The sequence below is a fragment of the Podarcis filfolensis genome (assembly GCF_964270895.1).
Source record: "Podarcis filfolensis genome assembly, chromosome: 9".
NCBI classification, from domain to species: Eukaryota; Metazoa; Chordata; class Lepidosauria; order Squamata; family Lacertidae; genus Podarcis; species Podarcis filfolensis.
Window position 1 is genome coordinate 49,031,076 of NC_139610.1, and position 25,702 is coordinate 49,056,777.

General features: G+C 40.3%; 1 protein-coding gene across 37 annotated transcripts in view; it reads right to left on the minus strand.

Annotated features, from left to right (window-relative positions):
• The window catches only part of BLTP1 (bridge-like lipid transfer protein family member 1), a 103,191-nt gene that overhangs the window by 44,133 nt on the left and 33,356 nt on the right, over positions 1–25,702 (minus strand). For all 37 annotated transcript variants that reach the window (XM_083631471.1, XM_083631472.1, XM_083631463.1 and 34 more), the window contains exons 22-45: positions 24,880–25,056; positions 22,549–22,677; positions 21,880–21,999; positions 21,140–21,420; positions 20,211–20,461; positions 19,501–19,756; positions 17,998–18,841; positions 17,042–17,112; positions 15,065–15,238; positions 13,128–13,248; positions 12,698–12,841; positions 12,238–12,365; positions 11,575–11,777; positions 11,158–11,355; positions 10,860–11,071; positions 10,367–10,518; positions 9,502–9,652; positions 8,260–8,412; positions 7,652–7,892; positions 5,578–5,726; positions 4,794–5,013; positions 2,873–3,031; positions 1,627–1,802; positions 139–314 (exon numbers count right to left, since the gene is read on the minus strand). In XM_083631471.1, coding sequence (XP_083487597.1) covers positions 139–314; positions 1,627–1,802; positions 2,873–3,031; positions 4,794–5,013; positions 5,578–5,726; positions 7,652–7,892; positions 8,260–8,412; positions 9,502–9,652; positions 10,367–10,518; positions 10,860–11,071; positions 11,158–11,355; positions 11,575–11,777; positions 12,238–12,365; positions 12,698–12,841; positions 13,128–13,248; positions 15,065–15,238; positions 17,042–17,112; positions 17,998–18,841; positions 19,501–19,756; positions 20,211–20,461; positions 21,140–21,420; positions 21,880–21,999; positions 22,549–22,677; positions 24,880–25,056 — 4,886 coding nt within the window. The remainder of the gene's footprint in view (positions 1–138; positions 315–1,626; positions 1,803–2,872; positions 3,032–4,793; positions 5,014–5,577; positions 5,727–7,651; positions 7,893–8,259; positions 8,413–9,501; positions 9,653–10,366; positions 10,519–10,859; positions 11,072–11,157; positions 11,356–11,574; positions 11,778–12,237; positions 12,366–12,697; positions 12,842–13,127; positions 13,249–15,064; positions 15,239–17,041; positions 17,113–17,997; positions 18,842–19,500; positions 19,757–20,210; positions 20,462–21,139; positions 21,421–21,879; positions 22,000–22,548; positions 22,678–24,879; positions 25,057–25,702) is intronic.

Genomic DNA, 25,702 nt, shown 5'->3' on the forward strand with positions numbered 1-25,702 from the left:
TAATTTCGTTAAAGTCTAGGATTAAATTATTTTTGACTTTTTAGGAAAAAAGAAAGCAGATAGAATAGAATGAAGTAATAAAGCAATACGTTCATGCTCTTTAATGCTGAATAGATTCATGTAACTTGACTACTATACCTTCGGGCTCTTTTGCTTCTCCTCTCTTTTGCTGTATCTGAATCCACAATATCTGCCCTAAGGCAATCCAGAGTCCCTGAGAATGAAAGATGCTCTCCAAAGTACATCCTGTAGCACAGGGGCGCTGCATCCTGAGACTGAATTCCTGTGTGGCTTAGAAGTGGTTTGAAAACAACCTATTAAAAATAGAAACAAGTTATTTCTTTAGAGCTATAAAAATTGCTCAACACCTGCAGAAAACATAGCTGCAATCTTAAAAGCACCTCTCATACTTTAAGCATTTCAAAATGACGGTATTATTGGAATAATATAGTGTTCAAATCAGTGTGTAGTCCAAATCAGAAAGAAAAACATACATTTGTAAAAACCAGGCTCAAGACACAAGTGCTCTCTGTTCCTCTCTTTCTTTGATGTGAATTCCCTCTCCATTCCATTTGAGTATAATATGGCAAAAAAACCTTTGTTTGAGCAGGAGACTGTGACAAACCCCTCCCTCCCTGAACCAGGGAATTCCACCAGGTGTTGGTCCAGGACAGGCAAGTTCAAGAACATGGCAGTGACCTTGATGAGAAAAGCGGCCCCAATAAAATGGGTGGTTGCCCTGCCCATGAGGGTCCATGTTTTGAGTCAGGCTGGTGTAAGTGTCCATGAACCACATCCCCTGTATGATGTCTCTGTGCCACACAGCCACTCGCTCCAGGTTAGCCTGCCACGAGGGTATGAATAATGCCACCTTTCAAGGAAGGATTAAGGAGGGGTTAAAGAAGAAAGGGGGCTGGCTACCTCACTGCCATCAGAAAGAGCCTAGCACAAACAGTACCTACCCTGCGCATCTGCCACTACTGCAGGAGACCCAGCATCCAGGCATGAGAACTGGCTATTGCTGTGGCAGCAGTGGGATTTGTGCCAACAGTCACCCTCTCCCTCCTCCACCCTATTTTTGGATGAGGCCCCTGATGTTCAGTTTCTGTCCAGCTCCTCCTGAGGAAAATACCTGATAGTTAGGGGCCATAATCTCTCTCTCTCGTTCCCCGTGCCGTTGTAATCTGCAAACCCTGTGAGATAACTCCGCTACACCCCAGAGGTCTATAGCTCACACAGTGGGAAGCACTGGTCTAGATCAATGAAATTGATCTATGTGCACAGGTGCCTTCCATTCTCTGCTTAGGAGAGCTGCCAGACTTGCCTCAGTTCAGTGGCCTACTGCTCTCATGGCCCAATATCAGCAGTGTGTGATATGCCTTCAGTTATTCTGGGATGGCAAGATATAATTATTACTCATTTCAAAGGTTGTCATTTCATAATGAGATGCTGGTGAGACATCACAAATTGATTTGGAGAAACAACCTTTTATAGGTTAGGGGGAAAATGAAATACTGGAGCAGCTAAAATGTTACCATAATTGGACACTGGGGTAACTATTTTAGCTCCTTCTTTGGTTTCTTGGATAAGTTATTTATCCTCCAGTTTTAAAGGCAAAACACTCACCTGGGCATCTGCAAGTTGAACTGCAGGAAATCCCTGGTTACCTTCCTCGATTCCAGCAATGTCATCCTGACTCGTACTGTGCTGTGAATGTGTACCATCCAATGTGTTCTGATCACTGGACAATACTGTATTGAAGTCAGATGCTGACGGTATAGTCGGAAGATTTGGAGCTACCCCTACAAAATAGTTCCTGCATTAATTATACACCAGCATACGTAGTGCTAAAATATGTAAAGCTGTTTAGTTTACTGAGCAAGAGGAGAATTAAATTCAAGTCAGGGAAGAGGGACATTTTTATGATACAGCACCAGTTTCAGCTGGCATATCATCTACTCACAGAGGAGCAGGAACTGAAGTATGAAAATTACCACCCGCAAGCTGTATTCCAGCTGGTGAAAATCAGATTTAAAAACTATATCCTTTAGTGCCTGGAGTCTGTACCACCTTTGTTTAGAAGGACAGCATGATAAATGGCCTTAAGTCTCCAATCATTTGGCAAAGCAACACATATTGACACAAATATCAAGTGAACCTAAGGGTCCCTTTCCAATTCTACAATTCTAAGATTCTAATAACTGCTTTGTCTACACCCTTTTATTTTTGAGAAGAGTAATTAATGGCTGGCCTTTCTTCAGGAAATCAAATGCCTGAAGTTGCCATTCTGGTTTTTCACAACCCATGGCCTTGATAGCAACTTCATGTTCACAGATGGCATATCTCTGAAAACCAGGTGTTGGGGAGCAAACAATGGGGGACGCCCTGCTAGTGGGTTTCTGGAAGAATCTAGTGAGCTCTGCTGGGAATGTAATACTGGACAGGATAAATCAGTAGTTCAATCCAGCAGGACTCTTAGAATCATAGAATTGTAGCGTTGGAAGAGACTCTGAGGGTCATCTTCTGAAATGCAGGAATCTCAACTAAAGCATCTATGACAGATGACCATCCAACCTCTGCTTAAAAACCTCAAATGAGAGTCCACAACCTTCCTGATGTTTAGTTGGAATCTCATTTATTGTAACTTGAAGCCATTGGCTTGAGTCCCACCCTATAGAGCAGGAAAAAAGAAGCTCACTCCAACTTATGTTTCTACTTTGTCTGAATGTAGCAGCCCATGCCTGAAATTTATCAGATTCAGTTAGCAACCAAAGAAGATTATTTCTAAATGAACAGTCAGCTCCTTAAGTATTTCATAAGAACTGCATACAATAGTCAATATTCAAGCAAACACTGAATTTCCGATCAGTACCTGTTGGCAGACTATTGTGTGCAGATTTGGTGACGGGAGACTCTTGAACCACACTTCCTCTGTTGCCCACAGCATTTGACATCCAGTTATAGAAACTCACAGATGATGGTTCCGATAATAAAGGATGTTCAGATAACATTTCAGAGGGCATGGTGTTCACTAGGATATAAAATAACAACTGACCACTTCATGCACCATAAAACGTGGGTTCTGTAGTTATACTTGTGATATATTTTTCAACTTCTGACAGACAGAAAAATATTTCAAAGCACACAGAGAATGTCAACTTGAAAGCTCTTGTTAAATAAAAATATCACAATTTGGGAATGAAGAGGAGGGAAGAAGACATTTGCCCATACCTCTCACTGCGCTAACAGTCCTTTCCTTCCTGTGCTTAAATGAACACGTTTATCAGTATGTCACTGATCTGAAGGTATTAATATTTTATCCTCCTGCCTCTGAAAATTCTTCACTATTATTCTCTTCTGCTCTTTTACAGAGAAACGCATTGGTGCTAACTAGTGTGCTTAAAACTAGCTGTACATTTTAACTATGTAAAAATCTGTGCACACATTTCTATTGTTGAACATCAGTAACCGTCAACAGAGCATTAAAAATAAGGTTGCAAAAATAAGACTTCTACTTGTTCATTAAACAATGCTCCAGTCATTAGAGTGAATTCTTCACTGAAGACCTTTATTGGAAGGAAGAGTTGTCTGAGGAACAGACTAGGAGGCAGCTAGCATTTCCTTATTAGTCTCAGTTACTACTGGTAAAGTTAAAATGCTTTAGGTCTTTCCTTTTCTTAATATATCTTTGCAGTAGTGTTTGAGCTAGGTAATATAATGCTATTTCAATAGGAACTATGAAAGAAGAGGGAGGTGATATTTGTCTAGCCCTTGCTGAGTCTTTCTCCAAAGGACAAAGGGAACGTTGGCCTTTACAGGAGTGTAAAGATGTCCTCAAGTGGAATATGAGCTGAAGAAAGCAATGGGAAGACTTCAGAGGGTCAGGACACATCACCACCAACAGGTGATGTGCTACAAGTATGTCACAAAGCGAAGTCCCTGAGAAGAGCAAACAACTATCAAACTACTGAAGGGGGAAAGACAAAAAAAAACCCCAAGCTATAAAATTGTGTTCATTGAGGACAAATAATAAAGTAAAAGGTAAAGGACCCCTGGATGGTTAAGTCCAGTCAAAGGCGACCATGGGGTGCGGCGTTCATCTTGCTTTTCAGGCCAAGGAAGCTGGTGTTTGTCCACAGATAGTTTTCTTGCTCATGTGGCCAGCATGACTAAACTGCTTCTGGCGCAAAGGGACACTGTGACGAGTGCCAGAGAGCACAGAAAGGCCGCTTAGCTTCCCACCACAGGAGTACCTATTTATCTACTTGCATTGGCATACTTTTGTACTGCTAGGCTGGCAGAACCTGGGACAGAGCAATGGAGCTCACCCCGTCGTTTGGATTCGAACCACCGACCTTCTGATTGGCAAGCCCAAGAGGCTCAGTGGTTTCGACCACAGCACCACCTGCTCCCTATAACTAATAATAATTAATAATAATAATACACAATACTATCTCAACTATGCACAAACAGAAGACACAAAAATTTAGACATTTGAGGAGCAGAGAAGGAAGAGAAAGAGTGGAATTCACTGTCCACTTTCAAGAAAAGACAAGAATGAGGCTTCAGAGAAAATGAGCATGTCCTTTGAAACAACAGTGTTCCTGCCTTCAAGCACTCGGGGTAGCATACATCCCACCTGAGGACATCTTACACTTAAGGAGGAAAGAACATCAACCTTAGTGTCTGGGCTATTGGAAGGCAACAAGTAGAGCAACATCAATTTCGTGAAATTAAGCTATCAATCAATGCTTTCACGGCTAGAACTGAACCATAATACAAGCATTCTGTACCTGCTCTTGTTAAAGAACTACTTTTAGGGGCTGCAGCACTTCTTTGAGGGGTCCCTTCCAAGAGATTGTGTAGGCTAGGAAAGCTTCCTGTCAAGTAGCTGAGTAGGCTCTCTTTTCTTGGACTTTCTTTGGTAAGCAGCCCAGAACGACCAGCATGTACCGGAGAGTCTGTAGCTGTATCCCCACTAGTGTAGCTCAGGGAGTGATATGGATGGATACCCTGAAATGTAAACATAGGCATTGCAGTAAGTCCACCAACAGCCAGCTCCTGCACATGTTTATTTATGTACAAGTCACACCAATTAGAACCAGAGGAAGCATCAATTCCTGTAAATTACAGCCCAAAGCATAGCTTGGATTGCAGCCCAAGACATAGCTAGACATCAGTAGGTCTGAATTCTCAGTAAACACAGTTAAGATCAGATGGTAATATATATATATATATAATTCTTTTGAGGTTTCTATTTATTTGTAACTTTTAGGCGCTGCTGCCCCTTAGTCACTCTGCTTGCCACAACACCTTTGCCAACCCCTCCTCTCTTTACACATGACGAACCCCCACCCCTTTACACCTCACCCACCTGCTTGCATATTTCCTCACACTCGCCCCACAGCCCTCACCCGCTTTAAAGAATGGAGAAGAGCTTCAGATTATGGTTTTCTGAATCACCTCCTCTCTGTGAAACCTTCATGAAGCTACATTTGATGCTGGGGGAAGGCACTGCACAAAGTGGCTTGTTTTATATCCGATCTCCTCCTCGTTTTAAGAATAAAGCAGTTTTACCTTTATTTTAAGACCAGAATCACTATGTGTATGAGTCTTGGATAATTTCCTCATAATCTCAGCCCCTGTCACAGGACCAGAAGAAACACCAGCGGGCGGGGGGCGGGCACCAGTTCCTTCCAGAAGCATTGTATGTTCACTGACAGTGGCTGAAACATCCAACAGTTGCACGGATTAATTATAGGAGAAATGTAGCCAAGGCTATTGGTTATTGAGGATGCTTATTACTAGGTTGCCCTGTAAGTGCTCATTTACATCTGGTACACGGAATTGCAGACATCTGATTTAAACCCAGTTTGAGACCCTAAAACGTGGGCCTGTTGACATTTCAAAGAGTATAATGCATTTCTGAAGACTGAGCTGTTCACATCCATTTTTTTCCTTGTCTCTTTGCCACAACTATAAAGTAGTTTTCCATTTGTATGCTCTTTTCACAATTGCCTTTGCATCAAGATCTTCTTTGTCAATTTATGGCAATCTAAGTGAAAAGCTTTATGTAGCAGCATTGTTATGACTGTTCTTCATATTGTACTTAAGATACAGCAAAATTACTAAGAACCACAAATATCGATTTGTTGAGTCTTTTCTAATACACACGTTTTTCAATAGTTGTGTGGGAAGCAAAATTGTAATTCAATATAGTTACATAATGGTAACAAGACTGGTGTTCAGAACTGCAATATTTTCTTTCTTGTTGGGCTAAAAAGCTTCAGAAGGTGCTGCCAATTCTAAATAAGTATGTACTTGCTTCCAAAATGTAATATTTGCTGCCAACTTCCACACTCTAGCATAGTTGTCCATTTCTAAACGTTTTGATTAATTCCCCCCCAGTTTTCCCTAACAGAAGAGCCCTCTTCCAAGTGTTCCTTTCTCCATGCCATTAACAAGGTGAACAGGAGACAGCAGAGACAAGCAAATTCACCCAACCGTCCACCTCCCTGTATAAACTGTAGAGCAACTATCTGCAGCAGGAACTGGCTCTTCTCATGTAGGTCCATCACGTTCTAGAACCCTGGATAACCAAGATCTTAAAATACTCAAGGATCCTACACAATTAAAATATGCTTCCAGCTGCAGTCACCCTCCAACTCATGTAGGGCAAAAGAAGCAGGGATGAAAGGGATGGGAAGAACATGCTTATCTCTGTATGCAATGTTAATCGTGTGGAGAAAGGAATACCTGAATAGACAAAGACTGCATAACCACTACTAATTAATTCCACGTGGCACAGACAACACTTCTGTGTAGGTTGAAATCAAATATGTTTGATAAATTTGCAAGAAGAAATGCAATAGCAGATATGTAACTGAACTTACTGTCCATGCTAACCATGTTTTAAATTATTACACACTAAGATCTCTTTGATTCTTAATTGCCTGGGTGCCTGATTCAGCCACCAAGCAATTTTTTCTGGCCCTCCAAGATCACAAATTTTGGTAGCAAAAATGAAAAGTATTAAGTAGACACGGTTTTGGGGCTTACATCTTTTCACTCAGTCAGCATCCTGACGGGGATGCAAATTTTCAGTCTTCAAATCAATCATTTAATGAGTGGGCAGGGAATCATAAGTTCTCCATCTCAACTGATCAGAGGAAGAGTCTGAGTGTCTTCTGTCCTGTTTGCACATCCTGTGTGTGCACGTTGAGTGCAGCATAGTCACACCTACTGCTGCCATGCAGCCCACAGAAGGCTGGCCAAAGGTGAATGTAGCCAAAAAGGTTAACTATTCCTGTATTAGAGGCTATAACTTCAGCTTGTGAAGCAACTAATTCGAGTACCTTATTTCATGGATAAGCAAGGAACGTATATACTAGCCTTAAGCATTCCATTCCATAATGAAATACGCATAGCACACAGAAGGAAAACACAGAAGCAATTATTATTATTTATTCCCAAAACAAAGTAGATTAACTCAAAGAAAACAAAACCCAATGTGTGCTTGTGCAACTGACAGTCATTAAATAAGAGGACATTTATGGAGTGGGAAATAAGAAAGAAGAAAAAGAAAAGTTTGACACAGTACATTTACAGAAGCAAGTTAATCTGAGAAAGTGTAGCTGAAATACAAAGATACCTGCATCAAACTCAAATTCTGCTCCGTCAGCACTCGTGTCACTTTGAAGACCACCTCCATTGTCTAGGCCAAAGCCATCCTCTTGCTCATGGTGTACAGTTGACTGGAGTTTCATCGGCTGAGCCGGCCTATGTAAACTCACCCCTTTGAAGGCTGGCGTTACCACAATGAATTTCATCCACTGTCTAGCAAGCGCAATGAGACCTTTCTTTAACGTCACCAGAGCAGGAAGGCCATCGCTCTAGAAGACAAACACATAGCACATTCGAAAAACAAATTCAAAAAGGGGAACTCCTTTTAGGCTGTAAAAGGGGGACCCAACCAGGGTATGCAAGGAGCCAACCCATACTTCTTTCAGACAACAGATTCTACCAGCTAGCCCACAACAGCCCAGCTGGGATGGACCTTCAAGTTCTTGATTTTATTAAAAGAAAACAAGGTTTAGTTTTTTCTTTTATCTTACCACATTAATGTCTCTGTGCTATTTCAATAGAACACTTTATGGCCAAAGCAAGTCAGACACTTGAAAACATACAGGTTTGGCTAGGAAATTTAAGAAAATAATTTCTACTTAAATACATTTGTAAACACATGACAAATTAGCTTACCATAGTTGCATCTTCAATGATGGAATAGTTTGCTTGATGAAGATAGTGGTGCAGTATATTACACAGCAAACAAGAAGGATTTTCTTGTAGGTAACGGGCTAATTTAGTGAGTCTGTTGTACTTGCTTCTTAAAGGAAAATGTATGCTTTTGTTCTGAACATATAAAAGTGGTTACATTTATTAAATTCACTGATTCAATACATCAGAATACATCAATACACAACACATTACAAATCTAGAACCAGGCCTGCACGTATTGTGCATATACCAAAACCTAGATACAGAATTATATTAGGATTTTACTATTTAAAGGCATTACCATTTTAGCAACATTGTAATATTTCATTATTTTTGATTGATGTTAAAACAGAAGGTAGACAAAACCTACCTTCTTATGCATTTCACATTATATGAAAACTGCAGAAAACAAATAAACCTAACAACATGTTTTATGAACCCACAATTTCTTTGTTGAGAACAAATCCCTAGTCTTTCAGTCTCTTCCTATAGGACCCATGCTGATGTTTCCATGTGGTTTTACTCCTTTTCTGCTGAATTCAGTTGCATGTCTAGTATTCATCTTCTACCACAGCCACATCAGTACATGACAAAATACTAACTACTCAAGTACTGCAATTAGTAGTGAAAATTATTATGCAATCAGAATAAATTAAAATACAAGTCACCTGAGCACCAAAAAACATTCATTCTGTTTCTGCAAGGATCACCCTAAAAACAATTTGAGATGCATGGAAAATGTAACGATATATTGAGTAATGTTTTGGCCTGGTTTCATATGATAGCCTACTAATGAAATATTAGGGCTAGAAATAACTACTGTAAGGCAAATAACTAGTTCAAAGCCACATGCAGAAGGACAGTAGAAGTGTTAATATCAGGCCAGAAAAAAGCATTCAGCACTGTTCCAGTACTTTCCAAGGTTCAGGTATTTGAATGTACAAGTAGAATTATTTTTAAAAGGCAAAGATGCCAATATCAATATCCATTTCCAGAGTGGCATTACAATATGCACATTTGCATTCTGTTTGTCCTCCAAGATAGTATACATGAGGTTATTCCATGTATTCTAAAGGAACAGGCTAGGAAAACTATACTGGGCTAAGAAGTGTTTGCAACTATGAATCCAGTAGGGCCTGCCAACACACTTCTGAAAATTATACCACTTTTAAAGGAGGTAGTGATACACTTAATTGTTTATCTATTCATCAACAACACACCCACCTCTAAGGCTTCAGTCATTATACAGCCCATGACAGCACAAACTCGTAGTGTTCCTTCTGTTTCTAATTTGTTTAAGGAGGACTTCACTTGATCAATAGGAAGAAGCCAAGCACCAACAGCAGGAGTTGCTGTGCTCAGAAGGTTCAGCTGCCTGTTGGGGGAAAAAATCAGATATAAAAGGATAATTTCCTTAGTAGCAACTCTGGTGATTGAATATGGAATTTCCATTTAAATATCCTTTAACTGTACACTTGAAAGGTTGAATTATTTTTCCATAAACACTAACAACCCTGCGTTGAAGCCCAGCTTTCATCTGTACCTATTAGGAACCCAATCCAAAACCAGCTCATATAAAGCATGTTAAGTTCCAAAAGTTTATTATAGACTTAGCAATGCAGATCAAGGAGACAATGCTAGCGAGCAATGCCAAATTTGGATAATTATGAACTGAGGTAATTGTTAAGTAGACCTTTGTTATGACAACAACTACCTACTGCAACAGTTGAAGTGAAAGCTCCTCAGCTCAGGAAACTCAGGCGAGGAGCTTGATCTGGATCAAGACCCTAGCATGGATAGCTGGGGGCTTTAACTCTTTGTCTCCTGCTAGGATCCTGATCTAGAATGCCAGCAATTTGCATAGGAAGAAAGGTTTAACTGGGAGTTGGGGAGTTCCCCCACCCAATACAAATTATAGACACTGAGGGGAGACTCTTCTGGACTGAGAGCACATCAGGGTCCCCATTTGTGTATGTGGAGGGGGGGACCCTGTACTTCAAGGCAAAGATACATAGCTAACATACCATGTGGTTTGGCCTAAAAGACTATAGTACACAGCCTGAATACTCTAAAGCGGAAACCACCATACCTTGAAAATATATGGGCAGGTGAACGCACATTTGTAGGAGCAGCAAAACTGAACCAAATTTCTTTGATTGTCAATTTCATGCTACAAGAATCAGGCGGAGGTGGCCTTAGAGGGTGGTCTTTTTTCAGATCATCTGATTCAACCCCTTCATCCTATATAAAAAAGATAAAGGGGAGAGAGAAGAAAGAAAGGTGCAAGATAAATCTGTTTTTCAGAATGGAAGAAATGCTTCCAGTTCTTTAAAATATTCTGAAAGTGCTTGTGGATTGCATGCTTCCCCAGTGGGATGCATCCAAAGTGAGCAATGACAGGAAAGTCAGATCCATTTAGCAAATAAGAAAATGTGTTGCTACCAAACAAGAGCAATAGAAAACATGCCTTGTACTGTTAAAACGGAAAGTGGTCAAACCATCGCAAGAGGTTATTTATTTATGATTGTTTTGTCAAAATCAGTATATACATGTATATAAAGAAAAAAGAAAACATGTCTCACCTGCTCATCTGAAATGGAATTTGGATGAGTGTCTGATGCAGCACTTAACTGATCACAGGGGAGATTTTCGTCAGAGACATCAGTATTGTAACCACTACCGGTTGGAGAATCAGAAGAATTGTTGGATGCAAGCAATCCACCCCTTTCTGCAGCTGAAGATTTACCCATGTTCCCAAATGTACTATATAAAACAGCACCAGACTGTCTGCCACCTAGAAGTATAATAAAAAAGGAAATGTTGGTTTGCTCAATTTATTATGTTAGGGCACAAAAGAAATGGTCCAATATGTTGCTTTACCTTTTATTGTCAAGTTTTCGATTCCACACTCAAACATTATCCAGCCCCATTTCTCTTGGCTGGGACCTATCCGTGTTACATCTGGAACTGCCTGATGATCCGTTTCATCTACAAATGAAAAGTCGTCCAACTCTTCCAATGTGAAAAGGACTTTTGATTTTTCAAAAGGAATCGCTGTTATGGCACAGGTCCCAATATCTGCAGGGAGGAAAATATTGTTGATATCAGTATAGCTGTCCAGTAAAATGTTATTTATTTCATTTGTGGGAATGTAGATACAGTTCAAGACATAAGACTAGAGCAGTGCACATTTTAGGCATTGTGCTATGGCTATACGTTATTCCAACAGTGAAAATTTGCTGCAATGAGTCAATTTTAACAAGAAATAGGTAATATTTCTTGTTAAATACAGTTTACCTGCTGTATCAAGGCCCCTGAGCTGCCCATGAATACGGTGAATATTAAGCTTTGCTGCAATTTCTTTTCCTTTCTCTGCTCCAGCATTTGATCGCAGAGAACCAGAAGACTGAGGCTGCATTTTATTGGTATGGACATACTTGTCAAAAGTTACAGAGCTTCTCCTCGTTTCGGTACTGTTTGGATTTTCTTCAACAACACCCCTTTTAAATAAAAAGGAAATATTTGAGTCATTTCTTAAACTTCATTTGTACCATCAGCAAACATATTTACAATTCAAGTGCTTTTGTTGCCTAAATAAATGCTAATAGCAAACAACAATAACTGATTAGGGCAATCAGGTGAAAGTCATAGTTCTCACAGTCATTACTGCAAGATATACATCACAAGTCTGCCCTATATCATCTAATATGAAATGCCTATCGTACATAGGACAAGATGGTTAAACCGTTTTTAACGTTTCCCCCAGAAATCTACACTGCACTCGTTTGGAGACAATCTGGAATGATTTGAACCCATCCCTTTCTTTTTCCATCTCAGTTTGAGACTTACTTTCTAATTTAGGAAGAAGTTGCTATCAAGAAATTGCTCGACGGGAACTTTATTAAGCTCTGCTATGTGACTACAAACAGACACTATGAATTATCAAAGGTACTCCCTTACCTGTTCATACGAACCTGTGTAGCAATCCTATCAAAACACAAAGCCACTAAAGAAACATGGGTAACATTTTTGCTTGCAGCTGTGCCTGACGATTCTTCCACTGACGCTTGCAGTAAACACAAGTTTACCTACAAAAAGCGATCCGAAAGAATAATGAAAACCTTTGCCGTGTTCTTTAAGGATATAAAACAAGGCTTACTTTTCATCCCACTGAATCCAGAAAAACCAACAACCTGAATATCACTTCACCCAAATGCTGCTAAAATAACAATGTTAACTGAACAGCCAAACTATCTTGTCTGAAGTGAGATCAAGAAAAATGGAGTGTCTTGTCCCCACGCAGCTCTCCATTTTATGCCTTAGTGCCCCACTCCATGCTGCTGGCACAATAAGATATAACATTAAGCTAATGCATAAAATTACCAGTCTTGCAAGTTTACTTGATCATATTGCTTGTTACCTTGGGCAGTGAAACATTGGCTTGAAGACCTTTAATGGTCACATTATCTTGCTTGAGAGAAAGATTTGTCTGTGTTTTTACTTGTGTTGTTCCTGCAGCAGGGGTTTCTATTTTTGTTCCTCTGATATCCTGCTTGGAGGACAGCTGGGGAGAAAGTGATGCCAGTTAGTGCTCCATTTAGCCCGTTTAAGCTAGCAGAAGTAAAAATGGCACATAATTCAGAGAGTTCAGAAAGATCTTTTAGGTAAGGAACTAAAGCAAAGTAACTTAATCAAAAGCTGTGATGTCTCTCCCTGTTCTTAAGCAGGCCACTACTACTTACAAAAGAGAGACAGAAGCAAACATCACCATGGCTATTTCCTTTCCAACCCCACCTTCTGTGAATAAACCTTATGCATTTAGTAAAGATACTATGACATAATAAACATACATTTTCTGAGAAGGTTGTTTTTCTGTTCTGTACAGCTTCTCTGAGGACCTTACAATGTAAATCATCCACAATTGCTGCAGGGTGACATGTGCAAGCGCAGTGAACCATTGCCTCGATATACCTGTAGGAAAATTAGTTCAAAACAATCTCATAAGAAATAAAATCAAGACACGAACCATACATAGGTTACAAACATTTATTAGCTTAGCTTTTTAGAAAAATATGGGTGTGAGGTGGGGACGATGGGAAGGGGAGATACTGAAGCAAGTTGAGTCTAAACCTTTTCTCTAAAACCATTTGCCAGTTCTGAACCTAGACATTTGCTTCTGGCAACTGATCAAATTTCCACAAATATTAGGTTCTCCTACAAACCCCAAGCAGGAGTCTTGTGCTTCCTCAATACATGGGAAGCCCTCCAATCAATCCCTGCAAAGAGACAGTAGTGACCTGCTTTTGTGGGTCCCTTTGCTTAACTAAGTTTCACATTTGGCAGCCCTATGCTTCTCCCAACCTTTTATGGTCTGGCAGAACATGGGATAATGGGGTAGGGTCTCTGTCAGGACCAGAACAAGTCAGTGTGTTGCATCACTGGAGTGTGGCACAACATGAACACTTAATAGTTTGTTGGGACTGCCTAGCCAGTTGGCCTTGGCATGTACTACAAATTATCCTCCTATATTCTTAGAAACGTAATGTGTTGTCACATGCTGCAGTTCACTTTGCTTGCCAACAGGCAGTCATATCAACATGAGGAATGGCAGGTAGGCCCAAGCAAGCTGTTTAACAGAGAGAGGCCCTTTACTCAGCAGTTTAGCAAACTATTGTGCAAAGTGCTTCCCTATACCTTAAAAAGGGTGTGGGGCAATAGGGGAGGGCCTTGGGTAAAGCTGGAGAGGGATAGGCAAGGGGGTGGATAAGGTATAAAGGGAGGAGATTGGTAAGGTGTGGGAGAAGGGCAATGGGGTAGGGAGGGTTGGTGAGCAGAGCAAGCAGAGGTGACAGCCAGTGTGGTGTAGTGGTTAAGAGCAGTAGACTCGTAATCTGGTGAACCAGGTTCGATTCTCCGCTCCTCCACATGCAGCTGCTGGGTGACCTTGGGCTAGTCACACTTCTTTGAAGTCTCTCAGCCCCACTCACCACACAGAGTGTTTGTTGTGGGGGAGGAAGGGAAAGGAGAAGGTTAGCCGCTTTGAGACTCCTTTGGGTAGTGATAAAGCGGGATATCAAATCCAAACTCTTCTTCTAATTAATACTGGTGTTTTGCAACCACAGTATTTCAACAATGCAAGAGGGAGAGATATCTCTAGTTCCAGTGAGACAGATAAGAAAGGACATTGAAGTGATCCTTATTTGGCTGCAACTCATTTCTTAAAATATGTCAGGCTAGCTTCCTGTGATAAGGCTGGGTGATGGGCCATTAAGGGAAACAAAGGAGAAAGGCTTTGTGTGAGATGGCAAATGTGAGATGGCAAATGGGTGACCGCTCCCCCAGCTCATAGTTAGTTAGAAGTTGAACCCAGAGTTTGGAGCTGTAGAGTAAAGCAGCAAACTATTTGAATCCAAGGCTGTGGCTATTGGAGAAACAAGACCCTTTTGGGGTGTTGATGCTGTGAACTGCTCTATTATAGGCTCAGGTTGTATATATGTATAAATAAATTATATATCCTAAAAACACCACAGTTGCCACGTGCCTCATTTCCAAAAGGAAACATGAACCCTGGGTAAGCACCTGGAACCTCACACCACTCAGAGATTGGGCTGACATGCAGCAATACTTTACCATGTCAACATTGAGGCTGGTTATCCTTGACCATTTGAAGCACCAAAACAACACCATGACTTGTGCTGCGGCAACAAGCCCATGTATGTGATCCCATCAGCTGTTTGTTATAAGTTCAGACTGTTAGGTTCATTCTTCTCCCCAAAATGTGAAATACCTGTCTAAAGCTTCTGCTACAAGAGGAGTGAGAACTACATCCACAGTTCCTTTTATTTCCACAATAGCGGTTGTTCGTGTCTGGGAAACTGGGTGATCGAGCGTCCATTCCTCCGTTATTGTTTCATCATCTGTATTATCAAGGATTTTCTTATCCAAGGGAGTATATGGGTTACTAAACAAACAAAAGTACAAATTATTAGTTTTTAAAGAAAATATGCAGCTGCTTTCTATTGTTACTTGACACAGCAGAATTTATTAGAAGCATTTATTTGGCTAACCCTCTTTTCAAGATACAACTATCTTGCAGTGCTAAGAGCACAAGGTGAGAGAGTTTAATAAGCTGTCTAATTTGAAGAATGGCAGGTGTTCACAGAAGGCCAATTCAATCACAAAGATAAGAATCCCAGTAAGACTGCAGCATTGGCACATTTATTTGTTGGGTGTTTTCTCAAATGACTAGCTTAACCTAACCTCAAAAACATATTTTTGGTTCATAATTCAGTGATTCGTAAATAAGGATGTAGTTTATGCTGTCAGTTCAGGACATTAAAGGCATAATTGCTTTAGCCAATTAGCAAGTGCCTTCAGTCACAATGTAAATCAGAGATTACTAGTACCCACAGGGCACATATACTTCTTTTGTCTCCTTCAATATTTCCTAGAAGACTCAGCCCAATATGTCTAATGAAATGTACTACAAAGCATTACACGGACATTCAAAGGGGAAAAGATGCTAGGGAAGAAATGTGGGTTATCTAAAGAGAGCTTGCAAGCTTTATGCTTCAAAGAAATCCAAGTACAATCTCAACAGTGTCAGCATTAAACAGCTTCTACATGCTGAGCTGTACATGACTGCATGCATTATGGAAAGCAAACTGCAAGTGACTAGTATGCATGAGATTATCAACAGCTCCAATGACTGAAATTTGTTTTGAAAGCAGCATGCCTTGATTCATCATCATAAACAAGCTACCCTGAATGAGAATTTTTTAATCGGAAACAAACGTAAGGAAAATGACACATAAGACTCTCACATTTACACAGTCTGGCACCACTTATCAAGCCTGTGCATGCTTTTTATCCGTCAGATGGTAGAATGTTTCACAATCATTTCCATAATCCCCTGAAAAGCCATTTGTGCTTAGAGCAGATAGCCAATGGGGAGGTACACTTTGCTCTTTAGTCTAACAGCATCAAATTGCAAGGATGTTTCAAAGCAAGCAGAATTTTAACACAGGGATCATTGGAAAGGAACAGGAAAGACGTCTATCTCTGATTCAGCACCATAACTTTGTGAGATTCTGGAAAGCAGAAGCATGTTTAATGATGCCCTGGTCTTATAGATCAGTATAGTCGTTACTGCAAAATGGAGAAATTGTTCAAACTGGGGAAGACTCAAAGAAAAAGAAAAATAATTATACAGTGGTACCTCAGGTTAAGAACTTAATTCGTTCTGGAGGTCCGTTCTTATCCTGAAACTGTCCTTAATCTGAAGCACCACTTTAGCTAATAGGGCCTCCCGGCTGCCGCCGCACCGCCAGAGCAGGATTTCTGTTCTCATCCTGAAGCAAAGTTCTTAACCCGAGGTACTATTTCTGGGTTAGCAGAGTCTGTAACCTGAAGCGTCTGTAACCTGAAGCGTCTGTAACCCGAGCATATGTAACCCGAGGTACCAGTGTATCAGCCTATTTTTAAGATTTCCTTCTTATATGCTTCAAGCAGCATGGAAGCTGCTTGGGTGGTGTGCAAATCCATGGTGTGCATGGGAATGTGACACAATTAGCATCTCACTCCGATGGAGGGTGGCAACTGGGTGGGAATGATTCAGCCCTGTTGACATGGTCATGGTTTTTACATATACCCTTTTGCAGTGTAGGACTGCATCCAACAGAAGCAGCTGCCACAGTCTTTCAAGCACACATGAAGGGGAATTGACTTTTACAATATAACAAACATATTGCAATTTGTTACTCACTTAGATGTTGATCCTGTAAACTGCATACCTCGGTCCAGGAGAGCATTCGCTGTGAGACCCTGCTTAACAATCTAGAAGAGAAAATTTCTTATTACTTCTGTTCTAGGGGTTTTAACCTTATAAGAGTTTAACATGCAATATCCTATTTGTATTTCCCCTATCACTATGAACACTGCTACATGTCTACATTTGACTTTACAGTTGAATTTACAGCTGAAATCTGCACTGATGATACAGATTTGTTAAAAAAACACACCAAGAGCACCACATAATTCCACGTTATACTTTTAAAAACATTGCTTGAAAGCAACACAAGGGGTCAGTGTGTCTGGCTGTTAACCAGGAGGTTGGCTGGTTTGAGCCCACCAAGGTACGGCTGTGGGCAGGATCCCTGCACTGCAGGGGTCTGAACTAGATGATGCTTGGGGTAACTTCCAACTGTACAATTCTATGATTCTAACAAGACGCCTAAGTCCTAAGTGTTCACTGGATCGATACTTTGTAAAGATGTTACACAAAACCACATATTTAATAGATACAAAACACCCTGACTGAACCTTGAAAGAGAAACCCAATCAGAGCACTTCTTCATGAAAATCAGTCTTATGAACACTTTGAAGAGATTTGCAACAGAATATTTCAGCTCTTGTTTACTGATTCACAATTCAAACAAATTGTATGTATGGCTGTGAAGAACTGAATTGTTTTTGGTAAAGCAGGTATGCTAACCATTTAACAGGCTCCTATGTATCTAACCCTAACTCATTCCCATTTCCCAAGTTACAACTTTAATTCCAACACATTTATCCATGATAATTATTTTATATAACTTTAGCACGCCATTTCAAAGTAACAAAGATTCACTATCACTATGCACTCCCCATGTATTTTTTACAACCCAATCAAGTGCTTGCTTTCCTTTAAATTGATTTCAAATTCATTGTGCTATTTTTTACCTTAAAGGTTGGGACAGAAAGCTGTTCAAAAGATGAGGAACTTTCCTCACTAGTTGGAGTGTCAAGATCTAAAGGGCGATGTAAGGATGATTTAGAGGTTCTTTTGTTTGTCGGATGTTTGACTGACCAGTTAACCACTTGATACTGGGTAAGGTAACTTTGGTAGCAGTTCATTACAGGCTGCTGGGAAGTAATTTGCTCATTCTCTGGAGCCTTCTCAGCTTCTATGACATATAAATGCTCTACAAGTTCATCTTCTACTCCCAAAGCAGAAACAAATGATGCTTGGGAGGGATGTGTTTTTATTGGTATGACCTTTGGATCGTGACTAGTTTCTCCATGCAATGTAGTAGTTAAGGGTCCTTCTACACTGTGATAGATTGAGCCTCTCCCATAATCAATTTGTTTGGCTTGCTTTCTCTTCTTTTTTCTCCCAGGATACGTTCCTGGACCCTCGTCGCTGCTTATGGGTTCAAAGTCCTCAGCTGCTGAAAAGTAGGCTTCGCTATCAGCCATTGACATGCTGGAGTCCATGGAGCGATACTGATGAAATGAATTTGAGTCTGCAGAAGGGGTATATGGGAATGAACCGAAGCTTCTCCGTTGCTTTGGAGAGTCTAAGACATTTTCATCACTGCGGGAGACATCACTGCTGAACTGCACACCAGCTGGAACAGGTTGCTTATCTCCATAGAAGGCTGCAGTAAGACTTTTGGTACTTCCAAGTCGAGTAGAACATACTGATGCTTGCCGTTTCAAAGGAGATCTAAGTGGAGATTGTCCAACAGGTCTCTCTTGGAGGTTAGGAGATACAGGACTACTTTCCGAACCTTCTGCTGCAGAACTAGAAGGGGGAGAAAACATTCTTCTCAACAATGATACACATGTTCTCTATAATAAGAAACTTTCCAGTTGAACAGTGGAATATGAATTATTTGAATAAATAAGTTTGCATATAATCCATAATCACGGGATTCGTGGAAGATTGCAACACATGATTAAACAAAGGCCACAATTCCACAAACTGTGGCACCTGCTAAAGTCCCAATTATTTTCACTGTATCTTCAGTATACAGTATATAATGGACTGGACACTAGCCACTATATATAATCCATACACTGTATAAGCTAATGGTTCCTCTCTCCTGCCCCTCACTCCTCCAGTGCTCTACATAGCAAGGAAGCAACAAGTCTAGACTTGATGGGTAGCATCAAAATCAGCCATTTTGTCAGCACTAGGATTCCAACCTGCGCCAAATAACTTTACCCCCCTCCTCTCCTTGTGCCCTCCCCAAATCTGCTCTGGAGTGTTGGGGGAAAATCCAGAATAGATATAGGGGGCACTCATAGGGGGGATGAATGCTGCCCATACGGAAATTTTTGCACTGCTGGAACAAGTTAGTGGGGTACTATCTGTTGCTAGCATTGCTACAGATGTTTTTACGTTCTATACCCAAAGCTTTTGTTGTGTAGTAAATGAACATTGAGAAGCAGCATATTCACCTTCCATGGGCATCTTCTCTTTTTGCACCTGCCAAGAACTCCTTTTGCCCCAAGTGGTCTTCAACAGCGGAAGAAGGGCTTTCTCTATCACCTGCAAGCAAGGGGAGTGCAGCACTAGAACTACTATTCTCTTCTGAAGAGGAGGAAGAACTATGAGATCGTAGCGGTACTTGTAAATTCAGGTGCTGAGATTTTCTCTCTTCTATTCCCACAGTTCGGCATTCCCAATCTTTCCTTTTAATGCCATTTGCCTTGCCTAAGAACAAAGCAAGAAAATATTATATACAAAACAGTCAATAATAAAGGTATTAGCACTTCCCCTTTGTTCTTGTAAAAAGGATTTCCAAATTGAGGAGTAAGTACATATATGTTTTATTTGTAATTTTTTGTAAAAATTGTAACAAGCTATCCATGAATCAACCCAGTTACCAATTTGGAATATCTTTTTACAGTACAACATATTATCCATCTCCAATATTAGAAACTAGGCATACCAATTGAATTATGTATGTAGCAATAATCATAACAACAACAGTATTTCAGTGACAGCTCTTTATGTCACTTTCCCCTAAATAATGGCTATTTTATTTATGCCACTAGCTAGCTAGTGTTAAATGGGAAATTATTTACTATGATGTTAAATAATATCCAAAATATATTAATATTATGTCAAATATATGCATTTGTACAGACACACACACACTAATTACCATCAATAATTTTGGGAAGCTCTTTGGTAATAATCCATTCTCCAGGCTGTAGCAAAGATTGTCCATAAAACATATCTGATTCGGCACTTGTACTTGAAAAAGCAGAGCTACTTGATGGTGTCAGCTCTTCAAGCTTGAAGAAGTCTAATCCTGAAACTGTGCCACCGAAAAACCTACAACCTCCAAGACAGCCACACTTGTTCTTACTTCTCTTATTCTTTGTATTATCATCTGGCCATAAAAACCATAACCTACAAAAGAAAAGGTAACATTTTAAAAAGAGGCATATTTTAATTCAATGGAATAATCTCATTCCAAGTATTACTAGCCCCCAAACTTCCACAGAAATTGAGGCTAATTATTTCACCCATTTAGCAAACAAGCAAATGCTGGGTTGGATGTTTTTTAGAAGCAGACAGGTGCTTAAGGAAGTCAACTGTCACTAAAAATAATGGGAGCGTGCCTCTAAAGCAGCGGTTCTCAACCTGTGGGTCCCCAGATGTTGTTGGACTACAACTCCCATCATCCCTGAGCTCTGGCCTTGCTAGCTAGGGGTGATGGGAGTTGTAGTCCAACAACATCTGGGTACCCACAGGTTGAGAACTGCTGCTCTAAAGACTTAGGCTATGGCACGGGGGTTGCAGCACAAAATTAAACTAACCCCACCCCCCAAAAAATCCTTGTCACTAACTCTCATGATTTAGTACATCAGTTCCTAAACATGGAACCCATTAAATCACAATGACAAAATTCTGCCTTAGTATATTTATTCTAGTTATTAGCAAAGTACTTACTAAGATTCATTCATACAAGATCCTAAATATAAGCATTTCACTTGTGCATCATTCAATGGCCCATTAAGCATGACCACATTTTCACTTTTAGACCCATATGACTAAAGACATTTTTTCACCTGTAGCTTCTCTTACCTCTTAGTTCTGTTATCATGCGTTTCCAAAAAATGTCTCTGTGCTTCATGCTTAGAATGGTGATCTGCTGCTAAAGCAACATCAGCAGTGATAAGGCCCAAATTGACTGACCCTGCTTCTAGCCAATATGCTCTCCGCAGCACTGCAGGCTGAAGGCCAACTCGGCAACTGTTCACTTGCTCAATGTATTGTCGTAGCTGGACATCTTGAATGGCAGCACTTACACCTTCACCAACAGACTGATTGTGGAGGTTACAATTGGCAAGGCGTACAGCACCCATCTAAAAGTTAAATAGAGAAAAAATATCAGTAGGTAGCAGTAAAAAGTCTGCCTCTCCCCCTACGCATGATAAATGAAATTTGGATGGCATTACTCACGTCCCTCCCTCCTCAAGCACCTCCTTCCCAAGCACATTATGTAATATCAACAGCTAATCATTTTAAAGAAAAGTGTAAAATAATGTTTTAGAATTACAGTGGTACCTCGGGTTACATACGCTTCAGGTTACAGACTCTGCTAACCCAGAAATAGTACCTCGGGTAACTTTGCTTCAGGATGAGAACAGAAATTGTGCTCCAGCGGCGCAGCAGCAGCAGGAGGCCCCATTAGCTAAAGTGGTGCTTCAGGTTAAGAACAGTTTCAGCTTAAGAACGGACCTCCGGAACGAATTAAGTACTTAACCCAAGGTACCACTGTACTACAGAAATGAAGAGTCATGAGATACGAAAAGAACACCTACCTTTATATTAGTGGCACAACCATGTTCTACAATGTATATATCTGCCCCATCTACTGCAAGTCGTGTCATAGTGTACTTTAATGCATCTGATGTTGGACAAGGGCCTGAGATGCAACTTATCTAAAGAAGATTTGGAACAGAAAACACAATTATGCAAAGAAAAGAAAAGAAAAGAAAAGGACATAATTACATATTCTCCTTGGTATAATTTGGTATAATTTAAAAGGCATGAGAACAGTGATTATTCTTCTGCAAAGTGTGGAACATGTGAACAGGATTTCCACCTTCTAAACAGTAAAATTGGTGTCCTGGGGAGGGGGTGTCTTACTTTTCTGCATAATATCTTAACTTTTTAAGAAATCCCTCTCTTCCATATTGCCATTTTGAATGCTGCAACTGCATTTCTGTTTTCCACAAAAAGGGGAGGCATGGATTTAAAGAATCTATTTCAGAAGCTTGCATCAATCTAGTTTATGAATTCCAATGTGTGCAAAGTATTTCACCCATTTCATGAGCAAGTGGCAGCAATGGCTGTGGGGGAGGGGCTTCGCCGCAACTACTAATAAAGCTGGAAGGGCATTAACCTCCAAATGTTCACCTATTTCTTACATGACCAATTTATCTTACCAAACTGTAGCTAGTAAATATCAGATCATAGCTAGGCTTTACCTTAGCTTCACAGAAGCGGCGATCAATTCCATGCTGACATATGATTACAGATTTTGGCCTTTCCAGTTCAAATTCACGGCACGCCACATGAAACACAAATGTCTGTCCCCATTCGAGCAGGCACGCAAGCTGCAAAGAGGTAAGAACACGTTGACTACAGTGAAACAGTCATTAAAATTGAAGGTTTTCATAACTATTTGAAAAATGGCCCAAGAAACTGAACTTTCATGGCTTCCGATCCTTGCAACTGATTCTATAAAATGAGCTCAAAATCTTGCCGTTATAATTATCGTTGTAATGACATACTTCCTAGGTCTGCAAAAAGGGAAAGGGCAACATACAAGGTAGCTTTTGAATGCAAGCTGCCAGGTGTAGTCAACATTACCAAGTATTTGCTATAGAGTTTTAACTCACTTGTACAACAGACTTGTGCTTGTGTAAAGGTGGCTTCACCTACCGCTCCCCGCCCCCATAGCCCCCCTGCATTCCCCAAATATCTGATCCAGAGATTTGGGGGACTATCCACAACAGGTAGGATGGGGACAGGGGCTGCAGCGAGGAGGAGGAGGAGGTGTGAAAGTCCCATCGCACCCCCTTTTTATAAATAGCATTTGTTTGTCACCAGGTCTGCTTCTTTGTTTAAATCCTTCAACCAATAACTTCTACTCTTCATATTCACACTAAAGCAGCACACAGGAAAAACTGGAAAGGATCAACAAATGAAACATTTAACATTGAAAAACACGCTGCTTGTTCAAAGCTGCTTACGTTGCATGACAACCAACGTATTGATTCACATGTTAGTCCAAGTATTTGCCAAAATACACAGACAAAATAACTGGACTTTTAATTTTTAAAAAGTAATTTCAGCTGGAAAAGAGGCCTATGGACTTTCCATTCTAATTTTATATACAGTGGTACCTTGGGTTACATACGCTTCAGGTTACATACGCTTCAGGTTACAGACTCCGCTAACCCAGAAATATTATCTCGTGTTAAGAACTTTGCTTCAGGATGAGAACAGAAATCGTGTGCTGGCGGCACAGCGGCAGCAGGAGGCCCCATTAGCTAAAGTGGTGCTTCAGGTTAAGAACAGTTTCAGGTTAAGAACAGACCTCCGGAATGAATTAAGTACTTAACCCGAGGTACCACTGTACATAATATATTCAGTTATAACAAGCTTCTTATCCCTAGAGAGTATGAAGCAGCACTTTGTTGAGAAATCTTTTTAGTAAGCGTATTATTGTGAACAATTGTGCTGTTCTCACTGAAAATGTATTCCACAGAAACTGAAGTGCTAAACATAATGGTTTCTCATGCAACATTTAACTACTTCATAAAAAGAGGGAGGGGGTGATGACGTTCACATAGAAAAAGTAAGAATGCATTCAACATGCAAGTTCTCCAAAAGCCTTTTTCTTCAAGTCTTTTTACTAGGTGTTTTCTCCTATGCAATCAGAACCGAAACGGCCATGAACAAATGAGAACCTCAACGTTATCTACAGTAGATTCCTGAAAAAAGGAACACAAAAGCTGACAGTGCTTTATCCACCTTCGTTAAGTTTTACTAATGCAGTCAGATTTAAACAGATTAGCTTTTTTAAAAAAATATTGTGTGGATCCAAGCCAAGTAAATCAAAGCAAACCAAACAAAGGGGCATGTGGAAGCTATTTGAAATTCTTGATCCTTATCTTCTTAAATTGTGGATAAACAAAGAGCTAAGTCTAACATTTTGAGGTTTAAAAATCTGGACCAACATTTACAGTCCATATACTTCTCTTTCTTTCTTTCTTTCCCTTTATCTAAAAGTCCTCCCTTGATTATCATTTTGGAATTTCAATTCCTTTTAGATAGAAACAATCATGTGAATATTCCCTTCAATATCTGGTGTTTCAGAAAAACAGAAAGGAAGCCTAAAATTAGTGACCTAACTCGTAGAATCATAACCTAGTTTAATAAAGCCAGGATATACAAAAGTTTCAGGGATTCACAAGCCACCCTTTAATGAGAGCAGGAAAACAAGCCAGAAAGATGCACTCAATGAACACTTCCCGTTACATGCAAACCATGAGTTTTGATGGTTTCCAAGCAAACCAGGATTCATAAGCCAACTTTAAAGAATGGCTTCATAGTCTGGCTTGTTTAACCAGAGTTTCCCAGATTGCATGGAATGGAAAGTTATGATTAACTGAGACTTCCTGACTTGCATCTCTGCCTATATGAAGAAAGGAGGTATAGGGGCTGCATATGGCTTAGCGTGTTTGGATCAGACGCTTGGTTCATGCTAAGAAAACAGTGCACACATTCAAATCCAATGCTAAGTGGCATACCTGCGGAACTGTAACTTTGGATGTCAGGCTCCCAGCTTGCACATCAATCAACCATGCATATTCTAAAGAGTCAGCTCCCAGGGGCAAACCTTCTGCTGAAAACATAGCATGGGCCCTTAGCTGCAGACCTGAAAGGCTCATATGACCCTCACGAAGAACTTCATCCACACTGGGCCTCTGTGAAGAATAAAAGACTGGTCATGTGGGGGAGAAAGCCCACTAAAATAAGCCTGCATTATCTGGCTATGGATTAATATTTTGCAGCTATGCAATAGTGTTGCTCTTCTTTTGAAATAGAAAAGCAAATGTTTATAGGTTCATCAGATGCAAGTAAGCTATAATTTTGCCAAAATGCACAAATTAGATCAAGATGCTTATGACTCTTACTTATTTTGTTTATCTATGGTGAACAAAATAAACCGTTTAAAATAATTAATATGAGTTAAGGTTGCTGAAGCAACACATCTTTATGGGGAAAAAACATGGTTGTAATGAGCGACATCCAATAGTGTCATCCTTCATGCACAATGGACTTCCATTTGCAGAACTGGACTTCCTTTTCTTTCCACCTCCCTACAGCACCCAGTGTGCCCCTGAAATTTGCTCAGAAGGTGAAGAACTGGCCAGATAGATGGGGAACAGAGTTAGTTAGCTGAAAAGAGGAGGAGGAGGAGAAGGGGAAGTTCCATCTCATCTGCTGCCACAATGTTGATTATCACAGAATACCTGTACGTTCAGTGCCATCACTAATGTATCTTAAGGCATAAAATGTAAACACAGTGGTGAGTGCTGGCAGTGCTACAGCACATGTTTAAGAAAGGCT